Consider the following 24869-nt stretch of genomic DNA (forward strand, 5'->3'; position numbering starts at 1 on the left):
ATGTACTTTTTATCACCTGGTTGCCGTCACTTCTAGCTTAATAACGGTGTCAGAATTTACATGGAAATGTTGCTCCATGCAATAAACACGAAGACCTTATGCATAATATTTAATGAATCAACACACACAGGGATCTTAATTAAGCATCCATTAATATATTTCATCATAGTGATTTAGCAATGAATGATGATATGTGAATGATGACATTGTTTAGTAGTACATTTCAGGTAATGAAAAACAAAGTTTCAGTTTGAAATGGTTTACCGAAACACAGCCCACACGCATGTGAAGCATGTCCACTCATATCATGGCGTGGAAAAGACTTGGGCTGGGATGGCAGATAGTGGTTATGCGTGCAGCTGGCATGTCTTTCAAGGCCAACGGGCTTCAGTTTGGTTTCTCCCAGACTGTCATCAGTAGACTCATCTAGAAACACCAACAAACAGGCGCTGTCAAGGATCGACCAAAGCCAGGGCAACCCACGAAGACCCCTCCAGAGGAAGATCGCAACCTGGAACGTTACGTGAGTCGTGAACTCTTCTCCACTGGGTGCCCAACATCCATGCTTGAACAGCATAACAAATAACTTGTTAACAAGTGAAGTTCTCATAAACCACGACAAGTATTACCAGCAAGATATGTATGTACATATACATACACAGACATGAATATGTTCAGTATGATTACTGTTGCTGACAGATGATTGTTGCCTTGTCTTTATTGCTACAATCGCTGCTCTTTACCGTATTTCCTCTGAATCTGTACTGCCACAGCGATACCTTCCAGTGATTTGTATTGATTTGTGAACTATGTCAATATTAGGCCACATAAATATATTCTTGTTTCTCATCACTTTTTCAAAAACATATTGATCGGTTCCGGCGGATTTTATATTTACTTTTTTATTTTATTTTATGATAGAAATCCCTTGATTTGTGCGGTAATTTACACCTTTTCTCCGATTGAAAATCAAAACTTGAAGTGTCAAATATTCATGCACATTTTGAGAGGTAAAGCTGTATTTTCTCTAGAGAAAATATTTAATAAAAAAAGTCTTAGGGTCTGGCGGTAATGAGAAACAAGAAAATTGTTATATGTGGCCTTAGAATACAAGTGCTGATTACCTACCATCCCTGTTGTGTGTTGATTTCAAACCAAGTTATGTTATGGATTATCATTTCGGGAGTCAATACGTAACAATATCTTAAGTCTGTAATTATGTTCACTGTGTAACTACTATTACATCTTTCAGCATCCAAAGTGTGATCGATTTTTAAGAATGCAGTTAATTACATCACATTTCTTTGTTTTGATGGTTTCACACCAAGATCTCTTACGGATTGATTCCCGGTTAATCTTTTAGTTTAATCAGCTTGGCAATCAACATTGGTACAGAGTTCAGAGTTCATGCATAACAAACAAAACGAACATCGCAGGATGAAACTGAGAGTTTCTTTAATGATTCTTTAATAAAGAAATCAATTGCATAACATCTATTTTGAGCACAAACCCAAACGGCCTGAAAAGAAGTTGTGAGATTCTTCAGAGGCATTTAGAAGTGAATATATAAGACGAGTATATGGATGGCAACTTTTTGTTTATTGTATATCACAACGTTTCTGGGCTACTTCTTGACCCTTCTTCAGGTGGAAGAAGGGGCAAGGAGTAGCCCAGAAACGTTGTGATATACAATAAACAAGAAGTTGCCATCCATATACTCGTTTTATATGAAAGAAGTTGCGATAAAATCCTTATATACAGACAAACATAAACAACATTTGTATTTACGGCCTGAACAAAATTAACTACTAAAACACATTGTGCATCTTGGATATCTCTGTTATGAATATGAACTCTATGTACACTATTTTTGTTGATCTAACCAGATCATTGAAATGCATCTCAGACGTCAGAGGTGTAGCTGCCGCATAGCTGAGTTTTCAAAATTGCAACTAGTCACTAAACAGTTAATATACATTAACTTCAAAATACATTTTGAGAGACAACAGCACGTGTGTATAATCTTAACCAAAATGCAGCCTCTAAACAAAACTCTGAGTTTATGATGCCACGGACATCGGAAAATACCACCCCAAGTCGTCCCTTAAAAGACAATGGGTTTAACCATGGAACTGTTACTTTTAACTGACACAAAACCTCTACTAACAAAAGGAGATTTCACTCTCTCACAACAGCAGGATTTGCTGACTTGTCTACATAAGTTAACTCATCAGTGGAAACATTTAAAGGTTGTGACAGGCCATTCACAAAAGCGTTGGGGAAAGAATGACTATTTCTGACAGCAAGCGCTCAGGATCATTTACAAGTCAGCTCTAATCTGACGAAAATCCTGAAATAGCTTTAGAACCAACTGGTGCAGAACTTGACATTTTGTCAACAAACTCAGAACAATTCTTTGAAATGTTTAAACGATGACTAGGATAGGTTGAACACCTTCTGGTTTATAACCATATGACTTCATGCCTGAAAACCCTCACTGCCGAAAACAAACACAGTGATTTTACAGCCAAAGAAGCATTCCTAAGACAAGCGTGTATTGCTGAAAACCAATTCTAATCCGGATCTTCACACGTCACGATCTTCACTGAGAAGGGCTGAACCAGTTTATTCTGCCTTGACATAGCAGTCGATCTACCATCTGCAGAACGTCGGAGGAACGTCTGAGAGGTCTTTTTGTGAGTGAATTTGTCTCAGCTTAATATCTTTATTTGTCTGAGCTTCAATTTCCATCAGCCTAATCTGAAATTCTTTCTGTTTTTTTTCTTTCTCAGCTTCCATTCTTTTTTTCCTTCTATTTCACGTTCCAAGTTATTTAGATCCAAAACATAAGTATTATTTTTTATCAGAGCCAAAAAGTCATCGTCCAGAATTTCTTTCTCGACGAGAAAAGCAATCAATATTTTCCTGACTGCTTCTTGCAGCATATCTGATCTGATGTAGCGTTTTGCAATATTTGGTTCATGCAATCCGTTAGGAAGCTTTGACGAAAGAGACTTCTTCCGTAGAAGGTTGGCTGAAAGATTTTTCTACACTACAAGGTCCTGGTTGTTGGTCGTTTCTCACGTCAGATGATAAGATTTTAATCCAAAACTGTTGGGTAAATACTTCGCCCCTAGTTGTTTCCCACGTTGAAACAGTATGCTAATCAGAAATCACTCCCATGTGAAACCAACAAACAGCAAATAAATGTGGTATAATTAACATCTGTATTCAAAATGATAATCACTATAAAGGAATTCCTATGACAGCCATATAAAAGTAAATGGCTCAATGGTAGTATACGATGGCAAAATATTGCAATGATAACAATAAAGGGATGATTAGTTTCACCTTGCTGCTATAGTGGTTAAGCTAAACAAATAGGCCCAGGTTGTGAATCCTCTCATGTATAGTGAAACTGTTTTGGAACTTTTAAAAATATCCTGGGTTAGATTAGCCTGGAAAGGCTCTAATAAACTGTAGTACTTTCCAGATCACTGTCTTAAAGTAGTACAACACATATCACAAGATATCCTCCTTGCTCTAATTTTGGATCTCTCTTGTCTCGAGGAATAAAACAATGTAAGGACATACTGCAAGACTACCAAACTTTGTTATAGTAGCGAGTGTAATTATACTAAAATCCCTTAACGTAGTGTATCCAGTAATGAGACAATTCTATTGGAAAGATACGCCACCATGTTCTCCGAAAAGATTTTGCATATATAGAGAAATAATCTCTGCAGTATAGAAGGTCTTGTGAACCAATAATGGTTCTGAAACACATGTTGTATTTGCGATAACACGGTCAGTGATCAATCACAAAAGTATCTGTACTTTACCGAGAAAGTATAATGGCCAATATAAAATATTTCTGATCACTTTTGAATGTGATTCTGCATTAATAGTGGCTCTAGTAACATTGGGTCATTCACAGCTGTCGTAACTTGAACATACGTCGATGGTGTACTTGGACCATCCTACAGCTTCTGCTGCATCTTCTTGGTTTGTTGCTAGGAGACAGTTGGTGGCAGCTGTTGGGTGGTAACTGAAACTCAGACAAGACTTGTTTGCGTAACACCGGGAACTGCAATCAGCGGCGGAAGTAACTGCGAGTGACGTCATTGGTGATGATACTTTCGTGTTGATCCCCTTACTATACTTGGTCACTGAAAGTAAACACTGTCAATAAATAAAATATTTTTTTAAATATCACATTAAACACACAAGACACCAGGAAATGTCAGTAGCAACAGAACGTCAAATAGTTACATTTTGTTAAGGCAATTGTGTGGGAAGAAACAGCTTACAGAACAAAACACCGATAGTTAAAAGTGATTAGGTGCACAACCAAATATTCGTTTTGTGGAGAAGTCATTAGTAGACAGACCAATATTTTCTTCATTTGCAATTCCACAAAAAGGCATACAATCATACAAATATTACAGATTCTAAGCATGTTCGAAAATATCCGCCACTGGATTCGAAACAAACAGCCAGCCAGTACCTGTTCCCGCCAACATTAGGGGAGGTGGGGTGCCCTAGTGGTTGAAGCGTTCGCTCGTCACGCCAAAGACCCCGGTTCGATTATCCACATGGGTGAAGATGCGAAACTGATGCTTGCTTACACGGTCATGCAGCGATGGGGATGGATGAGTGAGTGAGTATGCTTTTAGCAATATTGGAGCAATATCACTACGAGGGACATGGAAATGGGCTTCACATATTCACATATCAATGTGGGGAATCGAACCCGGGTCTTCAGGGTGACGAGCAAACGTTTTAACCATTAGGCCATCCCACCGTCCAAGGGGATGGATGAAGACTGGGTGAGGTGTGTTACTTTTGACTGTCGACAGATTTAAATTACACACATATTCAAAGGATATGTTCTCGGTTCTTCTGTCTTCTTCTCGGTTCAAGCTTTGGTATGAATCCTTCATGGTTATCACGGAGAGTGGATATATTTGAATGAAAATGTGGCTTTAGTTTCTGTCTTTCATTAATTGTCTTGACAGCTACAGGATAGTATGTGATTACACAATTGATTGTTATGCATTTGATGTAAAGGGAGGTAAATGCTGCTGGTGGGTAAAACATACTCATATGTTAATCACTGGACTCTCTGGTCCACACTCGATTATTTACAGACAGCCGCCATATAGCTGGAATATTGCTGAGTGCGGCGTAAAACTAAACTCACTCTGAAAATAACATGCACTCAGGTGCAAAAGTACATTACCACTTCTCTTCAGGGGCGTGCCTTCAACCTCAACTTCCGAAATGACTAAAACACCAGTGAGGTTTCTCCAGACCTTCACGAATCTGACTGGTTGTGGGTGGGAACAAGTGAACGTGAAGGTTTCTCCTTTACCAACTACTTTTGGACACTGGCCGCAGATGAAGATGTCGTCCGGGCAGCCACTGTTGCCACTGGCGTGCACCTCCACGTATGCACTCCCAAGTTTGTTTCCTGTTGGATCCAAGATTTACAAGATGCTTATCAAAATATCATTTTCATTGTATACCTATTCAATTACGGATTACTGGTACAAGTTATTTATATGTTGCTGAAGATTAATATAGCTGCAACATGTGTTATATTTGGGATTTCTCTTTCTTAGTAAATTACAAATTCTAGTACTTCTTTGGGTTGAGTCCCATCTGAGACTCGATTGTGCACCCCTCTGATAAGTGGAAATTGGCACGGCTCCCGGGTTAGGCAGCTGATTTGACTACATATATATATCTGTACTTTTCAAAAAAGAAACTTGACATGCTGTTTTGGCGTTTACTTACTGAGTGCATTGCTCAGTTATAGTAAAATCATCACCTTTACAAAAACATGATTATCCAAAAAGTGTTTGGTAAAACCACAGAGGGCTATTAAAGCCACTTGGTCAGAATAAAATGTCAGTATCTGGTGTGACCACCATGAGCATCGATAACAGCTTGGCAGCGGTGACCCATAGAAGAAAGGAGATGCCGAATGTGGTCTTGAGGAATGTTTTGATAGACTTGCTGAAGTGCTGTGTGCAGTTCTTGTAGTGTCTGAGGTGGTGGATTACGCTGGCGCAAGTGTTGATCAAGGATATCCCACAGATGTTCAACGGGGGACAAATCCGGTGATCGAGAATGCCAAGCTAACAACTAAACATTGATTTGCTGGAGAAAGACCTGTCTAACACGTGCGACTTGAGTTCGAGCATTGTCATGCTCCAAAGATCACGCTGATGTAGGGAATGACGTGACGTTGAACTGGTCTTCTTGCAAAACGTCTGGCTTTCCATAGCCAATTGCGCACTGTCTGGCCGGAGATTCGGAGCAGTCCAGGGATTTGGATTGTTGTAAATGATGCGGCCGTGGTGTTTGAACGAAAACCGGATGTAGCGATCCTGGGCGGCGGTGGTAACGCCAGGTCGACCTAACTTGGTGCTGTCATTAACACTCCGAGTATTTTGTATCGGGTCCATAGGTTTGAGATGGTCTGTCTGCACACGCTGGGGTGCCTTGCCACATCATGCTGCGATATCCGTCCTTTTAAACGGCCGATTGCGTTGTGTCGGTGAGCTTCTGTCAGTCTTTTCATTCTCTTGTCGTCCATAGTGGCTTAAAGCAATGCATGTGGAGTACCATTGATGTGGCTTTTTAAAGCCTACAGTCATAGGCTTCAGCTCAGGGTGATCCACAATTTCATGATGCTCGTGCATTTCATATTAGGGTGCGTTTTGACGATTCACTACAGACGTGAGTGTAACGTTACGTTTTTGTTAAACGTTTCTTTTTACAAACGTTTTGTCGTCGGCAACCATTCCCCCACATGCTGGGATTCAGCATGGATTGGTTTGTGTCAAATATGTTCCTAAAATTCAAATTTTTCCTATGTCAAGTTTCTGTTTTTGAAGAGTATATGATCAAAGTGTCCATTGCAACTTTTGGAATATACTTCATAAGGAATATATATAATGTACGTGTTTTGAAGTATGAATCTTCATAGAATGAGTGCAAACCGTGTGAGCGTCGGAGCACAATACAATTCAGTACGCGTGAACAGTAAATGTGACTCACAAAATACCTCAGTATGTTTGTAAGCTCTTAAGCGTTAAATTTAAGAATATGGCGTAAATGATCAGAGACAACGCCTCTGATTTCATGTATGCTTGGGAAGTGCCAGGAGTCATCCGAGTGAGAATGAATCTTCATCAACCCATGCCTGTCGTAAGAGGCAACTAATGGGATCGGGTGGTCAGGCTCGGTTGACACATGTCATCGTATTCCAATTGCTGCTGATCACTGGGTTGTCTTGTCCAGACTAGATTATTTACAGACCGCCGCCATATATAGATAGAATATTGCTGAGAGTGGCGTTAAACAACCAACCAACCAGGACTCTCGCCAAGAATATGAAATAATTCGTCTGTGTTTACGCAAAGTCAAACTGTAGCAAATAAGGTTGCGCAAAAAAAGAAAATTACCTGTCTTCCTATATGAGAGCGAAGCAAGGGTCTGGCAACGTACTTCCCTCGATTCGGTTCGAAAAATATTTTCAATATCAAAATAGAATATGGCCACCATCAAAGGTAGACACTCATTTCCTCACAGGGTTGTGCTCTAAGATTTCCAAGCTCATATTTAACATTTAATAATTACTCACGTAAAATATATTCATTTCAACATTTTTAGCGCCACTTGTGGTACATCAAATCGTTCTTCGCCTCCATTATACCTGCCAAATTACGATTCAACGGAGTGAAGGAACAGGGGAGTTAAATATAAATATACTTGTTGAATCACAGGTCCGTCATATGGAATACTTGCGGTGTTACCTCTCTTGCTGTCCTTCACGCGCTACGCCAGAAGTGTTTTTTGAGGAATAAATGATAAGAAAATTCTAACACTTTTATTAATTGGTGGAATTAGGCAATATGATACTTCTTTTGTAATTTCTGTTTATTCTTGTTCCTTCACTCCGTTGGACCGGAAGCTGGCAGGGAAAAGGGTGGCGAAGAAAGATTTGACATGTCACGAGTGGAGCTTAAAATGTTGAATTAAATATATTGTACGTGAGTAATTAATAATTATGAGGTTGGAAATCTGAGAGCACAATCCTGTGTGGAAATGGGAGTCTACTTTTGATGGTGGCGATATTTTCTTATGATATTAAAAATATTATTCGAACCGAAGCGAGGGAAGCTCACTGCCAACCTTTGCCGACAACATATAGGGATCACAGTCACGGGGTCATTAACTACAGATAGGTTTACTGCAAGATGGTGTTTACAATTACAAAGCCAAGGGACCTGTGGTGTTTTAAATGTGACAAATTACAAAACGGGTTTATAAGAGACTTACCAAAACTAAAGGTGACGTCACTCGTAACTGAGATTTTGTGGACAGTGAAGTATCCCTGTAGATCCCCCTGCCAGTAGGGATTCACAACGGACCAGGTTCTAGCTGGTATGGATCCGGGATTGTTGTTACCATCATTGGCGAATTCAGCATTCCAGTAAACACTGTTGAGTTTACTGGGCTTTTCCAGCATAATGTTCTCCGCCTTGCTTACGGAAACACCTGAAAATATTGTATTGTAAACATGTTTCTCTATGAATAAGATGAGATTAAACAAGAACGCCCATGTTATATGTGTTGACAACGGCAATAACCCTGTGCCTAAAGCATTTTTGAGTTTGATCCTAAACAAATAACTGTAAATGTGCATTCCTGCTTCAGGAAGAAAAAACTGCAGCTGTGATTCAGATGTGACGTCAGATGTGCGTGTGCCTTTGTCGATATTCCTGTATATCACGGCGAGTCATACCAGAAATAGGTTTCACACAATATACCCATATGGGGAATCGAACCCGGGTCTTCTGCCTAACGAGCGAAAGCTTTAACCACCTGGCCACCCTGCCGCACTCACCTTTGTTTTGATATAATTCAGTTCAGTTTATATACATATCACTTGATTGAGACAATATACTGTCTGTACATGCATTTAACCAGTTAAATGATCAATGTCACAGTCGTGCGTTATTTCTCTTTTGGGCGTTGCTTAGGATGAGACATCATTTTACAAAATATTGCCAATTTCCTAATTGCTCCTAGTGCATTATACCCGTGAAGGTCCGGGTTAGAATTCTGATCTTCAGCAACCCATGCTTGTCGTAAGAGGCGACTAAAGGGATCGGGCGGTCAGGCTCGCCGACTTGGTTGACACATAATGTCTCATTCTAAGCAACGCCCCAAAGAGAAATAACGCACGAATGTGACAATGATCATTTAACTGGTTAAATGCATGTTCAGACGTAGTATATTCTCTCAACCATGCGATATGTATATAAACTGAACTGAATTATACCTGCAGATAGTCGTGAGTAAACCGACTGTTGACAATACGACATCGTCGTAAAATTACCGCATCACGTCTTGACTGACAACCTAAGTAGGTATAACCAATTGTTGGTTTCAGCTCATACAGTTTATTTCTTCCTACTTGAGTGTCCCATCGTTTTTGCATGAGGTCCCGAGTATAGCTTTTGATAGTGGGTTTGAAATCACTGTACAGGATCAGCAGTGGAGAAAAGGGCTTGTCAAGAGCTGCTTTTGCTGCAGCATCGGCTTTTGTGTTACCTGCTATGCCGACGTGATCCGGCAGCCAGCTGAGGACGATGTCACATTGGCCAGTAGAGAGGTCGTTGTAAAGTTCTAAAATGTCCAGAATGATTGGGTGATTTGAAGTAACATTTTGAAGTGCTTGAAGGCAAGATAGTGAATCTGTGAAAACGATGAAGTTTTTGGAATGATTCTGCTGTTTATTATAGGTCAAAGCTGAAAAAATAGCTTTGGCCTCGGCAGTGAAAATGGAACAGTTGTCGGGAATACTAGAGGAGGCAGTCTTAGATCCAATGACTGTAGCACTGGCAACTTGGCCCTCATCCTTGGATCCGTCTGTGAAAATGGATCTATGGGTGTCATACTTGGAACGTAACTGGATATATTTCTGCTGGAACACCAAGGGATTTGTTTCAGACTTTTTGAATTTATTGAAGGAAGGATCGACCTGTGGTTTCGACATCTGCCAGGGTGGTGAAGACAGGAATCGGTAAGGTGCTATGCTATTGAGATCAATTTTAGCTGCAGATATGTGTGGTTGAATTCTGATTCCAAGTGGTGGAACCAGGCTTGGCAGTTTAGGAAACAAGTTTTCATAGAGAGGGTTGAAAACACAATTGTATGGTGGATTGGACTGATTTGAACGTAGTTTAGTGATATACTGCAGTGAAAGTTTAATGCGGCGTTGTTCAAAGGAAGGTTCATTAGCCTCTGCATATAGACTGTCTACCGGAGAGGTCCTGAAAGCTCCATGGCAGAGCCTCAAGCCTTGGTGGTGGATAGAATCTAATCTTTCTAAATTCCTTTTGCAGGCTCCACCATAAACAATGGAGCTGTAGTCTAGTTTAGAGCGAACCAAAGATCTGTACAAGTGAAGGAGGGTAATCTGATCCCCTCCCCACTCTGTATTTGAAACGACTTTTAGTAAGTCCAGAGCCTTCAAGCACTTGGTTTTCAAATATTTTATGTGTGGCAAGAATGTCAGGTGGCGGTGGAATATGAGACCAAGGAATTTGGCCTCTTCTACTACCTTGATGGGAGTACCATCTAAAGATGAGTCTGGATCCTTGTGTTGTCTGTATTTACGACAAAAGTGAATACAATTTGTTTTGGATTTTGAAAACTTAAAGCCATTTTCATTGGCCCATTTTTGGATTTTGTTAAGGCAGAGTTGTAGCTGCCTTTCTATTGCGTGCATGTTCTTACCACGACATGAAATATTGAAATCGTCCACGAAAAGGGACCCATCTACATAACTGTTCAGGACGTTAGTGAGGCTGTTAATTTTGATGCTAAAAAAGGGTGACAGACAGGATGCTGCCTTGAGGGACGCCCTGATCTTGGTGGAAATAGTCTGACAATGTGGAACCTACCCGTACTTGAAATTGTCTGTTGTTTAAAAACTGAGATATGAACTGAGGTAATCTGCCCCTCAATCCAAATTCATGTAAATCTTTTAAGATACCATGTTTCCACGTTGTATCGTATGATTTTTCTAGGTCGAAGAAGATAGATACAGTATGTTGTTTGTTGATGATGGAATTTTTGATGAAAGATTCCAGACGCACCAGATGGTCAATGGTACTTCTGTTTTTTCCGAAACCACATTGGAGGTCACTAAGGAGGTTATTGGTCTCCAAGTACCAGATTAATCGATTGTTGACCATGCGCTCCATGGTTTTACAAACACAGCTAGTTAATGATATAGGACGGTAGTTTGAGGGATCGGTATGATCCCGGCCAGGTTTTGGTATAGGGATGATAATGGCGTTGTGCCACAAAGAAGGAAAGTTGCCGGTTGTCCAAATGTCATCAAATATATTGAGTAGAGTTTCCAAACATGAATCAGGAAGGTGTTTCAGAAGCTGATAATGAATATCATCAGCTCCTGCTGCAGTGTCGTGGGCGTGCCCCAGGGCAGTACGTAGTGCATGAAGAGAAAACGTTTCATTGTAATCCTTACCATTATCAGAGTAAAAATTGACTAATTTCTTTTCTTGTTGGGTTTGGTATTTCTGGAACTTGGGGTTATAGTTTAACGAGGAGGAGTGTTTCGCCAAGTTTGTTTGCAATTTCAACTTTATTGGTTAAAAGGGAGTCACCATCTTTGAGATGGCGAACACCAGATTTGGATCCTTTTCCCTTAATCTTTTGAATCATGTTCCACACCTTGGACATGGATGTGCTGAGTCAAAAAAGAAACTTCACAAAATGTAATTTGAAAAATAATGAATAATTTTTCTCTGATGATACATCCATGTATCCGAAATGGGATCCCTAACTTCCGACTCTAGAAAAACGTTAGCAAAACCCACTCAAACCCATCCATTCGTCGTGCAAATGACGTTAGTGCAAAATCAGGTTTTGGGCGCAACGTCACCTCCGATGGACCCAAAGAGACTGGAATCGAGTCGTCTTTAGCGATGAATCCAGGTTTACCCTCAGATTCGCGGACGGCAGGCATAGAGTCTGGAGACGACGTCGTGAACGGTATGCCCAATGTTGTGTACAGGAAGTCGACCGATTCGGGGGTGGAAGTTGCATGGTTAGGGGTGCTTTTTGTGGGAACAACTGTTCCCATCTTCTGGTCATCCGTGGAAACCTCACAGCTGCTGCTTACCGCGACCAGGTGCTCACCCCTCAACTCGTTCCTTTCATGGCGGCTCATGGCCCAGGTCTACAGTTCCAGCACGATAATGCTCGGCCGCATACCGCGATGTTGATACGAAATTTCCTTCAAAACGCTGGAATCAACGTCATGGAGTGGCCATCGAGGTCCCCTGACCTTAATCCAATAGAGCACATTTGGGATGCACTTGGGAGAAGGCTTTGTGGTCTTAGGAACCAGCCTTAGAATTTGCAGGAACTTGGCGCTGCTTTGCAAGAGCAATGGCGCAGAATCCCCAACCACGTGTTCACAAACATCAGGCAGTCGATGAGGAGACGGTGTTTGGCAGTGGTGAATGCGCGGGGCGGCCATACACGATATTAAACTGAGAAATTTCGCATTTTTATTCTTGTGACTTGACATTCTGTATACCCATGTTTTGGAACGGCAGTGTAGCCTAATGGAACTAATTATGGCACTGTCAGTGTATCGAGTACATCACACAGATCTCAGCAATGAAATAATGACAATTTAACCATCTTACCATCTCTTGTTCTTTTATAGTGCCCTGAAGAAAGAATGTGAAGTTTCTTTTTTGACTCAGTATATTTCCTCCATGACCGGCGTTTTGTTTGTTTAAATGTACGTCTTGCCCTGGCATTTGTAATTTTAACGGCATTCAGGTTATGCACAGTAGGATGTTGACGGAAGTTTTTTCCGCCTTCTTCCTATTTTTCCTATCAGTTTGTATCAAACCAAGGTTTGCGTATGCGCGGGTTTGCAGAGTACTTAGGAATGGTTTCGTCTCCAATAGTATTTAAGATATCAGAAAATAGTTCCATGGGATCAGGAACATTCCTGAAGTTGTCCGGTGTAAGCTTTTCAGAGCACAGTGTTTGGAATAATGGCCAATTGGCCTTAGTTAAATTCCATCTTGTTGAAGGTGGTTCATCCGCCGGAGTGATAGGAGTAAGAATAGTTGGGAAGTGGTCACTTCCACAAAGGTCATCGTGGACCGACCATTCAAACTCGTTTAAGAGATTAGAATCCGTAAGTGATAGATCAAGTGCAGAGTATGTTCCAGTGGCAGGATGGAAATAGGTGTTTGATCCATCGTTGAAGATGCATAGATCATTATTGGAGAGAATATCTTCAAGGACCTTTCCCTTATTATTTGTATCAGTCCTCCCCCATAGAGGGTTATGGCCGTTCAGATCGCCCATGATTATGCAGGGCTTTGGGAGTTGATTATACAAGTTCTGAATATCTGATAGGTGGACAGTTGAGGAGGGAGGAAGATAGAGTGAACATAGTGTAAACCCTATGCGGACAGCAACAGTTTGTAGGTTGGTGTTAAGTGGAACAGGGCTATGGAGAATGCCATGCCTCAACCAGCATAGAAGTGCCTCCTGTAGCTTTTACACCGGGAGGAGAAAAGGAGTGGTAGGAACTGTACCGACAGATGTCAAATTTATCAGTCCTTTCTAGGTAGGTTTCTTGGAGATAAAACGCGGATGGTTTGAAGTCTTGAATCAATAACTGTAATTATGCTGAAGTCCTCTGCAATTCCATTGAATCATGTTTAGTGGATTCATGGTGCTTCCACAGGTGACATGTCACGTGAACGTGAGAAAGCGTTTGATGAACTCCTATTGGTGTCAGGTGGAGATGGAGTTACCTCCATATCCAGAAGGCCAAAGGAGTTATGGACCTCGATGGGGACCTCTGAAGGAGAGGTGGCCTTTGGTTTTGTGTTTGCAGTTGCTCAAGCTGCTTTAGTCTCTCTAGCCTCTTTTTTCACCTTTTTTGCGTGCAGTTTCTGTTTCTGGTTTTGGCATTTGTTCTGGTGTTTGTGATTCAGAAGTTTTGACTTTTGGCGTTGGAGATGGACTGGCTGGGATGGGCTGAGTTGAGTTGAGTTGAGTTGGCTGAGAAGACATGACCCATGTCAGGTCGGTCTGACATGAGTAAGTTGCAGTAGTGATAGAAGGACGGGAGACAGCAGAAGAGTAGGTGATGGTTGAAGGGGCTGCAGTTAAACTTGCAACCCTCTTCTTAGCTTCATGAAATGAGACATTTTCTTTGTGCTTGATCTTTAGGATCTCGGATTCGCGTTGCCACACTGGACAAAACTTGGAAGAGGCCATATGGTTACCACCGCAATTTGTGCACCTCACTTCCTTAGTACAGTCGTTGCCCTCATGCTTGTCACCACAGCGGTAACAAAGAGCAGAGGAATGACAAGACTTGGATCCATGTCCACACTTTTGGCAGTTGTAGCACCGGAGTGGATTGGGGACATACACATCCACACCAATGTTACAATAACCAGCTCTAATCGAGTCAGGAATCTTTGCTCGAGCGAACGTAAAGAGATAGGTGTTTGTTGGTTGATCAACACCGTCCTTTTTTAAAGTGAATCGTTTTACGGCTGTGATGGACTGCTGAGAGAGTTCTTCGACAATTTGTTCTTCAGTCATGTCAGACAGGCATCGAGCTCTGTCCCGAACAATGCCTCTACACGAGTTAAGTGTTCTGTGCGCTGAGACAGCAACCTTGATGTTGACAAATCCTTGTATTTTGAGGAGATTCAAGGATTGTTGTTTCCGAGTACATTCTATCAGGAGAGAACCAGATCGGAGCTTTGTAACATTGGCAACCTCTCCGCAGATACCAGCGATACCTTTGGAGATTGCAAATGGGTTCAATTGCAAAGGATGCTTGTCACAAGCTTCAATGATCAGGAAGCGTGGCCAGTAGTCAGGTCGGAAGGGAGTACTCTCGTCAGACGAGTAGTTGTCAGAATCCATGTGTCTTCGTTTTGAACCGGGATATTGGGAAGCCATGGCGTAAGTAATGTGGTTCTGCATCCCCTCTCCCAAACCACCGTGGAGTGTCAACAAGGACGATCTTATATTGCAGCGGATCTCCAAGCTGCAAAGACCGGGGATAAGGGGGTATTATACTCCAGCGAATTTGACATGAAATGCTGTAGCTGCCTACCAGATTAAAGGTCAGGATGGTTCTGTCCATGACAAACAATTGGAGACGTACAGAAATCGGAGGTCAGCATCACCAGATTGGCCCATGAGCCACCGCCTTCTGTGCATGGGTCTGCGAGGCTAATTTGTTTTGGTAGAATATCAGTTAACATTTTGAACATGGCCAAAAGTGTTATGTAATACCAACTTTTGTATAGACATTCCATGCACAGGGCAAGGCGTGACCAGCCGATTGGTAGAATCGGGCCTATTCTACCACCCATCTAAGCAAAGTTAGGTTCGAAGTGGTGTTTTGGTTTATTGAACACTATTGCCAGACTCCCTTCCTCTGCCGACACAGGGATGCAACCCACGGCAAACGGGTTTCCCAATTTGGTCGCCTCTTACAACCAGCAATTGGGTGCTGTGGACCTATTCGACCTCGGGTCCACACGGGGGGGAAGAGCCATTGGCGTTACCCAGCACCCACCACGAGGAGGTTGCTCTTCAAGGGTGCCCTCTGACAAAAGATAACAAGAAGACATAGATATGTAAGTCATTGTTCAACCATTCGTTTGTCATACAATTTATATATTTATTGGACAGGAGAAATGTAGAGAACTTTAAACGGGAGAACTGTGAAATCTGATGTTGCAGATTATTTATACGGCACTCATCTAAACTTGGCGAAATGAAGATTTGTCAGAGAAGTCATTATCATACACAATTCAGTGTCTGTAATGGATATAACCTCCATAGGCATCGATGCATACTTAAACACGTCATCAAACAGAGTTAATCGATCGCCGAATAACGTTGTTTGGAATAGCCTGCCATTCCTGGATGAGTGCATTCGCCAAAGCTTGTGGATGGCAGGAGGTGGGTCGCATGCACGAACTTGCCGGTCTAGGTGGTCCCACAAGTGTTCAATTGGCGAGAGGTCCGAAGTGGCCATGGTAGAACATTATTCAGCTGAAGAAGGTTCTGAACAATCCTGACCCATGAAGGTCCGGGTTAGAATGAACCTTCAGTAACCCATGCTTGTCTACCCATGAAGGTCCAGGTTAGAATGAACCTCCAGTAACCCATGCTTGTCGTAAGAGGTGACTAACGGGATCGGGTGGTCAGACTCGCTGGCTTGGTTGACACATGTCATCGGTTACCAATTATGCAGATCGATGCTTATGCTGTTGCTCACTGGATTGTCTGGTCCAGACTCCATTATTTACAGACCGCCGCCATATAGCTGGAATATTGCTGAGTTCGGCGAAAACTAATCTGACTCACTCTGAACAATGCTGGCAGTATGGGGTCTGGCGTTATCTTGCTGGAACATGACATATCGATGTTGCTGTAGGAACCGGAGTAGAACAAGACGTTAAAATTTATCAATGGAACGATGGGCTGTTCAATTTGTGTCAAAAGCTGTGTCGTCAAATCTCTGCATTGGCGACCCCATACCATGACACTTCCTCCACCGAATGGAACTGTCTCTTGGATTACAGCAAGGTGCTGTTCTCTCACCTCTACGGCAGTAGACTCGAACACGACCATCTGCTCTGCGTAACTGGAAACGGCTTTCATCAGTAAAGAGAATGCTGTTCTCTCACCTCTACGGCAGTAGACTCGAACACGACCATCTGCTCTGCGTAACTGGAAGCGGCTTTCATCAGTAAAGAGAATGCGTTACCAGTTTCGATTCTGCCAGTGCTGCACAGTACTGACCCACCGGTGCCGGTCACGTCGATGACGAGGGGTCAAGGTCATCCCACGGAACGGACGATAAATACCATAATGTCGTAGTCGTCTAGTAAGGGACCGTTCATAATTTATGGTTAGTTGTGTGTGTGATGATTTTCATGTAGAAGCATGTACAATGTGAATGCCTCCCCCCACCCCCCTCTAAAATTCACGTACAAAATAAGTGAACCCCCTGCATGTCATGTACACCATCAATGACCCCCTCCCCTTCCCATAATTTCTAAGCATAATTTTAAACATATTTTTATGTACAAGATTGCTGACCCTCCCCTAGCTTCCCAGAACAAAATGGGTGACCCCCCTTAAAATCATCATCACCCCCCTAGCCATAAATTATGAACGGTCTCTAACTGTTCTTCGACTGACCACATGATTCAATGGTGTTGCTGCTGTTGACGTCACAGTAACGAAGCGATTACGTAAATGCAATAAACGCATGTGCCGATCTTCGTTGTCAGTGGTAACTCGTGGTCTGCCGCTCCTTGGCCCGTCAACAGTACGACCTGTCTGCCTCAGTCTGGTCTGGAGCCTTGTTATTGTTGTCGAGTGCAAGATCCTTGCCACATGATGATGCCTGGCTCCAAGCTGGAGCATACCAATCGCCCTCTCGCGCTGTTCTGCTGTTAATCTCGGCATGTCACTTGATGTAATCGTCTTTCTTATGGCCTTTGGGATACTGACTGCAGGGCTTTCATACCCATTAGCATTTCGATCTTGTGATGAATATGCATTAGATTTTTTACCATTAAAACAGTTTACGCGGTAATCAACACATTTTCATCTCGCTTAGGATCAGAATGTTGTGTGTTGTGTTCGGGTGATATGTTTCTGTAATTTGGAAACAAAATTCGGTGTAAAAAAATCAAAACATCGAAATAAACATTTTGGTATAGTGTATTTTGCCCGTCAGTGTATTACCATTTTATGTGTCTTACATGTATGTAACTTATATAAGTTGTCGATAATATTGATATTGATAAGTTGATGTTCTCTAATGCCACAGAATGCTACCAGAGTGTAAATAAAGTTCAGTTCAGTTCAGAGGTTGTGCGCCAGTGACTATACTGAGATTTGGAGTCAAGAGTAATCTGGAAACGTCTCGGGCAGCGAAGATTATTCAAAATTAATAATTAATCATACATTAATTAATCAGCAGGAGCGAGCCTCTACGATCTCATATTACACCAAAACGATCAGATGTGTGAAGATCATTTTTTTTGTCATTCTCTACTGAGTCCTACACTAGCAAGCTGTTGAGAACTGCGTGAGTAATACATTGCATTATTTTGTAAGGTTTGAATATTGTTCTTAATCGTATCCCCTTGCTATGTTGTCCGCTTCAAACTTAATTCCTTTTCGAACAGAATTCTGGATTACCGAATTACTTCGCTAGTAGTCATTACCCGTTTCATTATAAACCTACCCGAATGTTTCAATATAATTGTTTGATTATTTATCGATCTCGGTAGCTGATTTCACAATTAGTTCTGTACGTACTGATTTCTTGATTTCGCCTTCGATTTTGTCAGTCTTGTTCCTATTGACCGATCAAAATTGATGTTTTTTCTTTCTTTGTTAAATAACAGTTCAACAGATCTTTGTAGGGTTGTGTTTGAATTCGCACGCCCCAATATAGTAACGGTAACGTCGGTGCCAGTATTTCAATGCTGAAATTTTATTTTCGGCTATTTTCAGCCAATATGTCCTGAGCTTTGAGCACAAATGGTCATGGAGTCTATGTGATAATCTCAGTCAGATATATACTCATGGGAAAAAGTATCGCAACACCCAATCGTTTTCACAGTATCAAAATATATTAAAACATCAATTTCTATTACTATCTGGACAAACTGACCCTTAAGGATTACTTAAATGGCAAATCTAAACGGAAAAAGAAAGAAAACATGGGAAAATTTGGTAATTTTATAGTCATTTTACGGCCAAAAACTGGCGCGATTTGAAGTGCTCATAAGTATGGTCATATGACGTAAACAGGTGCTGTCATTTGACGGCACTATTTCAATGATATCGTAGCTATGAAAGCTATATATATTAATACATGTATAAGTCAACTTAGATGCAATAACTATCTGTCATCAAACGACGATAACCTGACTAGAATATCACAGAATTACTCTTAAAAGTATTACTCTAAACAGCAATACAATATAAAAACAGGCTATAGATAGCCATAGAAGGCTGACACCATACAAAACAGCATGGAATAACAACGGACGTCTGATAGGTCGTCTGGCTCTATACCCAGTTGATTTTAGCGATTTTGAACCTTTCTGCGAACGACCAAACGGAAGAAACTCTCTTTGTTAACACGTCACTTGACATAAACAGATGAAGTCTTGTGTTTCTGGGGCTCCTTTTACGAAACAACCTTTACTTAGGTAAACCTTATCTTCCATTCTTTAACATTGCTTTAAGGTTACTTTAGTGACTTCGATCACCTTAGTGCTTTGTGAAAGGAGGCCCTGAACTGTATCCTTCCTGGGAATTGTCATTTGTGGTTATCCGGAACAGGCGCGGTGTTTAACGTTATTAATGTGCTGATGTTTTCTGGTTAATTGGCTGAATGTCGACGGATGATTTGCAACATCTCTTGCAGCCGCCCTTAGCGAGATACCAGCATTCAACAAACCAATGACTTGCCATCCTTGAGCAGTTGTCATATGAAGAGGCCCCATATTAGCTTATCAAGAACGAAATCGGTACCACGAAATCAATTGGCGTTCCAAGTTATCGAGCTGTAAGTACAGTTTATTGCAAACTTATATTTGATTAATGGTGGGCACACGTGTTACACTGTCAAGAGAGAGATGACATGTTTAATGACGTCCCAATTACTTCTCAAGAGCGGATACGTCTTGATTGGTGTTGTACTTCTTTCATATGAATAATACGGCTTGAACTGAAATCTGATACACATTCTCGCCTTTGATTGCATATCTAAACCCAGTTTATGGTGCGTTAGAGGGGCCAAATACAAACTTACAAAACTATGAATATATATACAGTGGAAACCTGATAAGTAAAATGTCAAGGGACTCGCCAAAAATTGTTTACTTATCAGGTATTTTACTTATCCAAACTTATAAAAACCTGCAAATGAAAACCATATGCATGTATATGTATGTATAGCAAAACTGGCTGTTAAAAATCATAGATGTTGCTACATACATACATACATACATACATACATACATATATACATACATACATACATACATACATACATACATACATACATACATACATACATACATACATACATACATACATACATACATACATACATACATACATACATACATACATACATACATACATACATACATACATACATACATACATACACACTCACACACACTCATACACACACACATACACACACATACATACATACATACATACATACATACATACATACATACATACATACATACATACATACATACATACATACATACATACATACATACATACATACATACATACATACATACATACATACATACATACATACATACATACATACATACATACATACATACATACATACATACATACATTTTAATCATGCAAGCAAGATCTAAAAGACATAATTCCAGTTTAAAGACGCATTCGCCATTTTAAGAATAGATTTTAAGACGTACTGACACTAGGCAAACCTTCTTTCTTATCAGGCTTTGTAACCAATGTCCAGAAGTTCGAAACGTGGCACGAAAAGAAACGTTATTTTTTATTGCTTAAATGGAACATTTACAGAAACCTTTACCATTCATGAATAGTACAATTGACTATTGTTAGCTTATGATACTGACACAACATATAGCCTTTGATGTACGCTATATACTCCACAAACATTCAACAGAAACATAGTTTGCGAACACAAATAAACATAACTAAGGATCTATGGTCAATCAAGTCTTTTTCATTTCATTGACAAATGAGAAGTGTTCTGTTAAGCGTCATCGATGAAATGGTGTGTTTATCATTAATAACCCTCGGCAGCTGTTTGGGTAGAATAGCATGTGACAATTGTACCATTGAGAAGGAATAGAAACTCCGATACATATCGTCGAGTGATAGACATGTAACAGAGACATAGGTAACGATCAATATGCCCCTCATATAAGGGTGAGGAAGTTTATAGATTTCCATGATATATTTCAGTATCAGTTCTATGCAAGATAATTCACGAATGAAATGAAACAGTATCTCTTAAGATTGAAATATATGTCCAACCACTTGATCGTAAAAAGAGCCTAAAAATTATACTTACTACTATTACTACTATTACTTGCTATTACTACTATTACTTACTATGCTCTATACCACCACACGAGGCTAAGACAGCTGGGTCTATACAGTTTATGGGACATAGCGTCAGAGTGGATAACGTAAAAGTAAGAAAAAGAGACAAAAACCTTCTCCATAATAATATGAAACGATTGTTTGAGTCTGTCGCCTTTCTTCGAGTCCTATCATAACGTGAACATATGTGAATGAACCCCAGTTAAATGGTGATGATGCAAAGTGTTCCCCAAAAGATTAGCATATCTTGCCCCATCAGTGGCACGAGCAAAAGCGTATATAAAAATTAAATCAAACCTTTTCCTTTGAAACCACAAAAACATATGGTACTATCCTTCCCCTTGATCTGTTTCAGTCAAATTCGGATATTCGAACCCATACTCTGTAGTTACTGACTTCGGCCATAAACCTTATGTCTTAATAAAAAAACCATTGGCTGCAACGGCACAAGCACATGCAAAACACACATTTTACTTTGAAAACACCAAAACATGTAGTACAAGTCAAAACAGTAGAATACCATCTGGCATAGTTTCCCGTGGAATCATTTTGGACAGTTTGAGTCAATTTGACAAATTTGGCCCAAGAGTTAATTACTTAGGTTACACAATCTCAATGATAAAATAATAAACATACCTTGTAGAAAGGCACAGAAGACAGCCAGCACTGGGTTTGTCATTGTAAGCCTCATCTTGTTCCGCCACTGGATGTAGTCTGAAGGTATACCTTTGATACTGGTCAGAATCTGTATCGGCAGGAATCAATTCAAGCTGTATTATTCATATGAAAGGAGAACAACACCAATCATGGTGATAGATTAACCGTTTTCGCAATAAGTCGATTCCTCTACGAACACTTGAGTAGTAACTGGGACGTCATTAAAATGTCATATTAGCCTTAACAGTGACTGTGCAACAGGATCAATCTATTCACTTGAGTAATCCTGCTTATCGAATTTTCTGTTATTGAAAAGAAATATTTGTAAAAGTTCGCCAATAATTATCTGCTCTCAGTCAGTCAGTATTTGTGTGGAATGTAGGCTCAAATTCATATTGATTTTGTACAGGGAGTAGATAATACACCTCACTGACACGACACACGAAATCACTTTAGCAGTTTATTGTTAGACTTTCTTGTTGATTGTAACGTGGAGGGTTTCTGGTTAAATTGGCATGGAACATTTTTCGTCTGTCAATTACAGGTTGAGCTGTAGTTAGCTATATTATCGTTCTTCGTAAATATTTATGTAATGTAACAGCCTCTAACTTTCAAACTATATCTGATGTGATTAACTCTCAAAAACTGTAATGGACTGGAAAGCTGAGACTTGTAAATAAGAGGCAATGTGGAATTCCACAAGAAGTTGTTAATGACGATGTGATGTTTGTTATGACCATCAAAATATAAAAAAAAATCATATGAAACACTTTTTGTAACAGCAAATTCACTGGATGTCCACGAGATTATGACGAAGGTTACCAGAAAATAATTTGGAAACAAACACATCTGTTTGCCAAAATCCGTTTCCAGATCTGAAATTCAGAGAGCAGTTTTCTTGTTAAAGAATGGTAAATCTTTAGCCTTTAAGTCTTTAATCAGTATTGGAGGCCTCTAGGCCCAGATTACAATCTGTTGAAATACAAAGTTCTGTGTGGAATGCTTACTGCTTACAAGTTATTTCTGATAAGTGCAATGATAATACATGTAGAAATAGTTATATTGTACAAGAAATGATAATTCAGTTTATAAAACACATGAAATCATGTCACAGCACAATATGGGATAAATACAATGAAAACACATGTGGAAATAGTTATATTGTACAAGAAGTGATAATTCGGTTTATATAACCCATAAAATCATGTTACTTCAAAATGTGGGATAAGTACAATGATAACACATGTAGGACTAGTTATATTGTACAAGAAATGATGGTGTGAGGAGTTCCCACCGGTAGGACGTGTCGTGTATGGGCTCCCGAGTGACTCAACCAACACAGCCAAAATAACATGTAGAAAGCACAGACTTTCGGATTGAACCATTCGTATGTCCTTCCTGAATAGACTGTGACTATGATGTTATGTTTGAATATACATATTTTTGTATATTTGAAAGTATTTTCAAGCCGGTGGCTGTGTTGACGAACAGTACCTGACGTGTTCAGCTAGGGGAGCGAGCTGCACGTGCATTTAATATGAGCGTCTCTATTCAGTGTTGGAGGTCTCGTATTGGTTGTTTTACACCAAACAGACAATGGTAAATCGACTGGAATAGATGATGTACAGCAGAGGTGTTAAAACACAACTTCTCTTGATTACTTTACAGAAGAAACAAAACTGCTTTGAAAAGAGTAAAATCCCGTCAATTTAGAAAATATCACTTGAACAGATATGCAAAATATTAGAATAAAGGGACATCACACTAATTTCAGTACCTTGTAGACCCTATGTTGTTAGACTCTGCGTAAAGCTTAGTGATTATACTGATATATGTAACGGTTCGAGCAATAAATATATAATATTTCCAACAATTATACCAATTCGTGGATAATTAGAACTGAAAAATGCCTGTAATTATAATCTTAATGGCATTTAATCTCTTAAGATTGAAGATGAATTACATGTTGTAAAACTTTGTCCTTTGTATGAGGTTTAATACATTACTTCCGTTCTGTTAGACCCGTGAATGAGCCTTCGGTAACCCATGCTTGTCGTAAGAGGCGACTAACGGGATCGGGTGGTCAGACTCGCTGGCTTGGTTGACACGTGTCATCGGTTCGAATTCCCAATTGCGCAGATCGATGCTCATGCTGTTCATCACTGGATTGTCTGGTCCAGACTAGATTATTTACAGACCGCGGCCATATAACTGGAATATTGCTGAGTGTGGCGTAAAAGTAAACTCACTCACTCACTCCTTTCTGCTAATTTAAACAAAACCCAATGTATCTTACACTCAGAAAATGTACCAGTCGTCTCAGCAGTTATAGTTGCATATATAAAACGAACAAAATTAACTAGCTAATGCACACTATTTAGCTATATGTATTTCCATGTATACTAATATTTTGCACAGGATACGAACAATATCTTTATGACTGTTTAATGTTGTCCAAATGAATCTCATAAGTCTTGATACCCGTGAAGAACCGGTTTAGAATTCAGTAACCCATGCCAGTCGTTAGGCGACTAACGGGACTCTGGTTGACTTGGGTGACACATGTCATCGTATCCCAATTGCTTAGATCGATGCTCACGACGTTGATTACTGCAACGTCTGGTCTAGACTCGATTATTTACAGACCTCCGCCTTATAGCTGGAATATTGCTAAATGCAGCGTTAAACAACAAACAAACAACAATAAGCCTAGGTGTTATTTTGCATACAGTCATCTTATGCAACGGGTGAAACATAAATAAACTGAAAATATTGATTGGTACAAAGACGAGCGGTTTTAACAGACAGCAACTTCAACAAGTTTGCGAGAACACAATGCACAAATGGTTAATGGAAAACAGAAAACCCCCAAAAATGTTGTATTCACTTTTGCAGTACAGTAAAAATACATCCAGTGTTATTCT

At 40.3% G+C, this 24869-nt stretch overlaps 1 protein-coding gene across 1 annotated transcript in view; it reads right to left on the reverse strand.

Annotated features, from left to right (window-relative positions):
• Positions 1 to 3142: 3142 nt before the first annotated feature.
• LOC124270999 overlaps positions 3143 to 24869 on the reverse strand; it is a 29358-nt gene continuing 7631 nt past the window's right edge. Inside the window, exons 3-6 of the mRNA XM_046706066.1 lie at positions 21925 to 22033; positions 8353 to 8571; positions 5243 to 5473; positions 3143 to 4169 (exon numbers count right to left, since the gene is read on the reverse strand). Coding sequence (XP_046562022.1) covers positions 3928 to 4169; positions 5243 to 5473; positions 8353 to 8571; positions 21925 to 21979 — 747 coding nt within the window. The 5' untranslated portion in view covers positions 21980 to 22033 and the 3' untranslated portion in view covers positions 3143 to 3927. The remainder of the gene's footprint in view (positions 4170 to 5242; positions 5474 to 8352; positions 8572 to 21924; positions 22034 to 24869) is intronic.

Source organism: Haliotis rubra, unplaced genomic scaffold, assembly GCF_003918875.1.
Source record: "Haliotis rubra isolate DU_JTF1 unplaced genomic scaffold, ASM391887v1 Scf1021, whole genome shotgun sequence".
NCBI lineage: Eukaryota > Metazoa > Mollusca > Gastropoda > Lepetellida > Haliotidae > Haliotis > Haliotis rubra.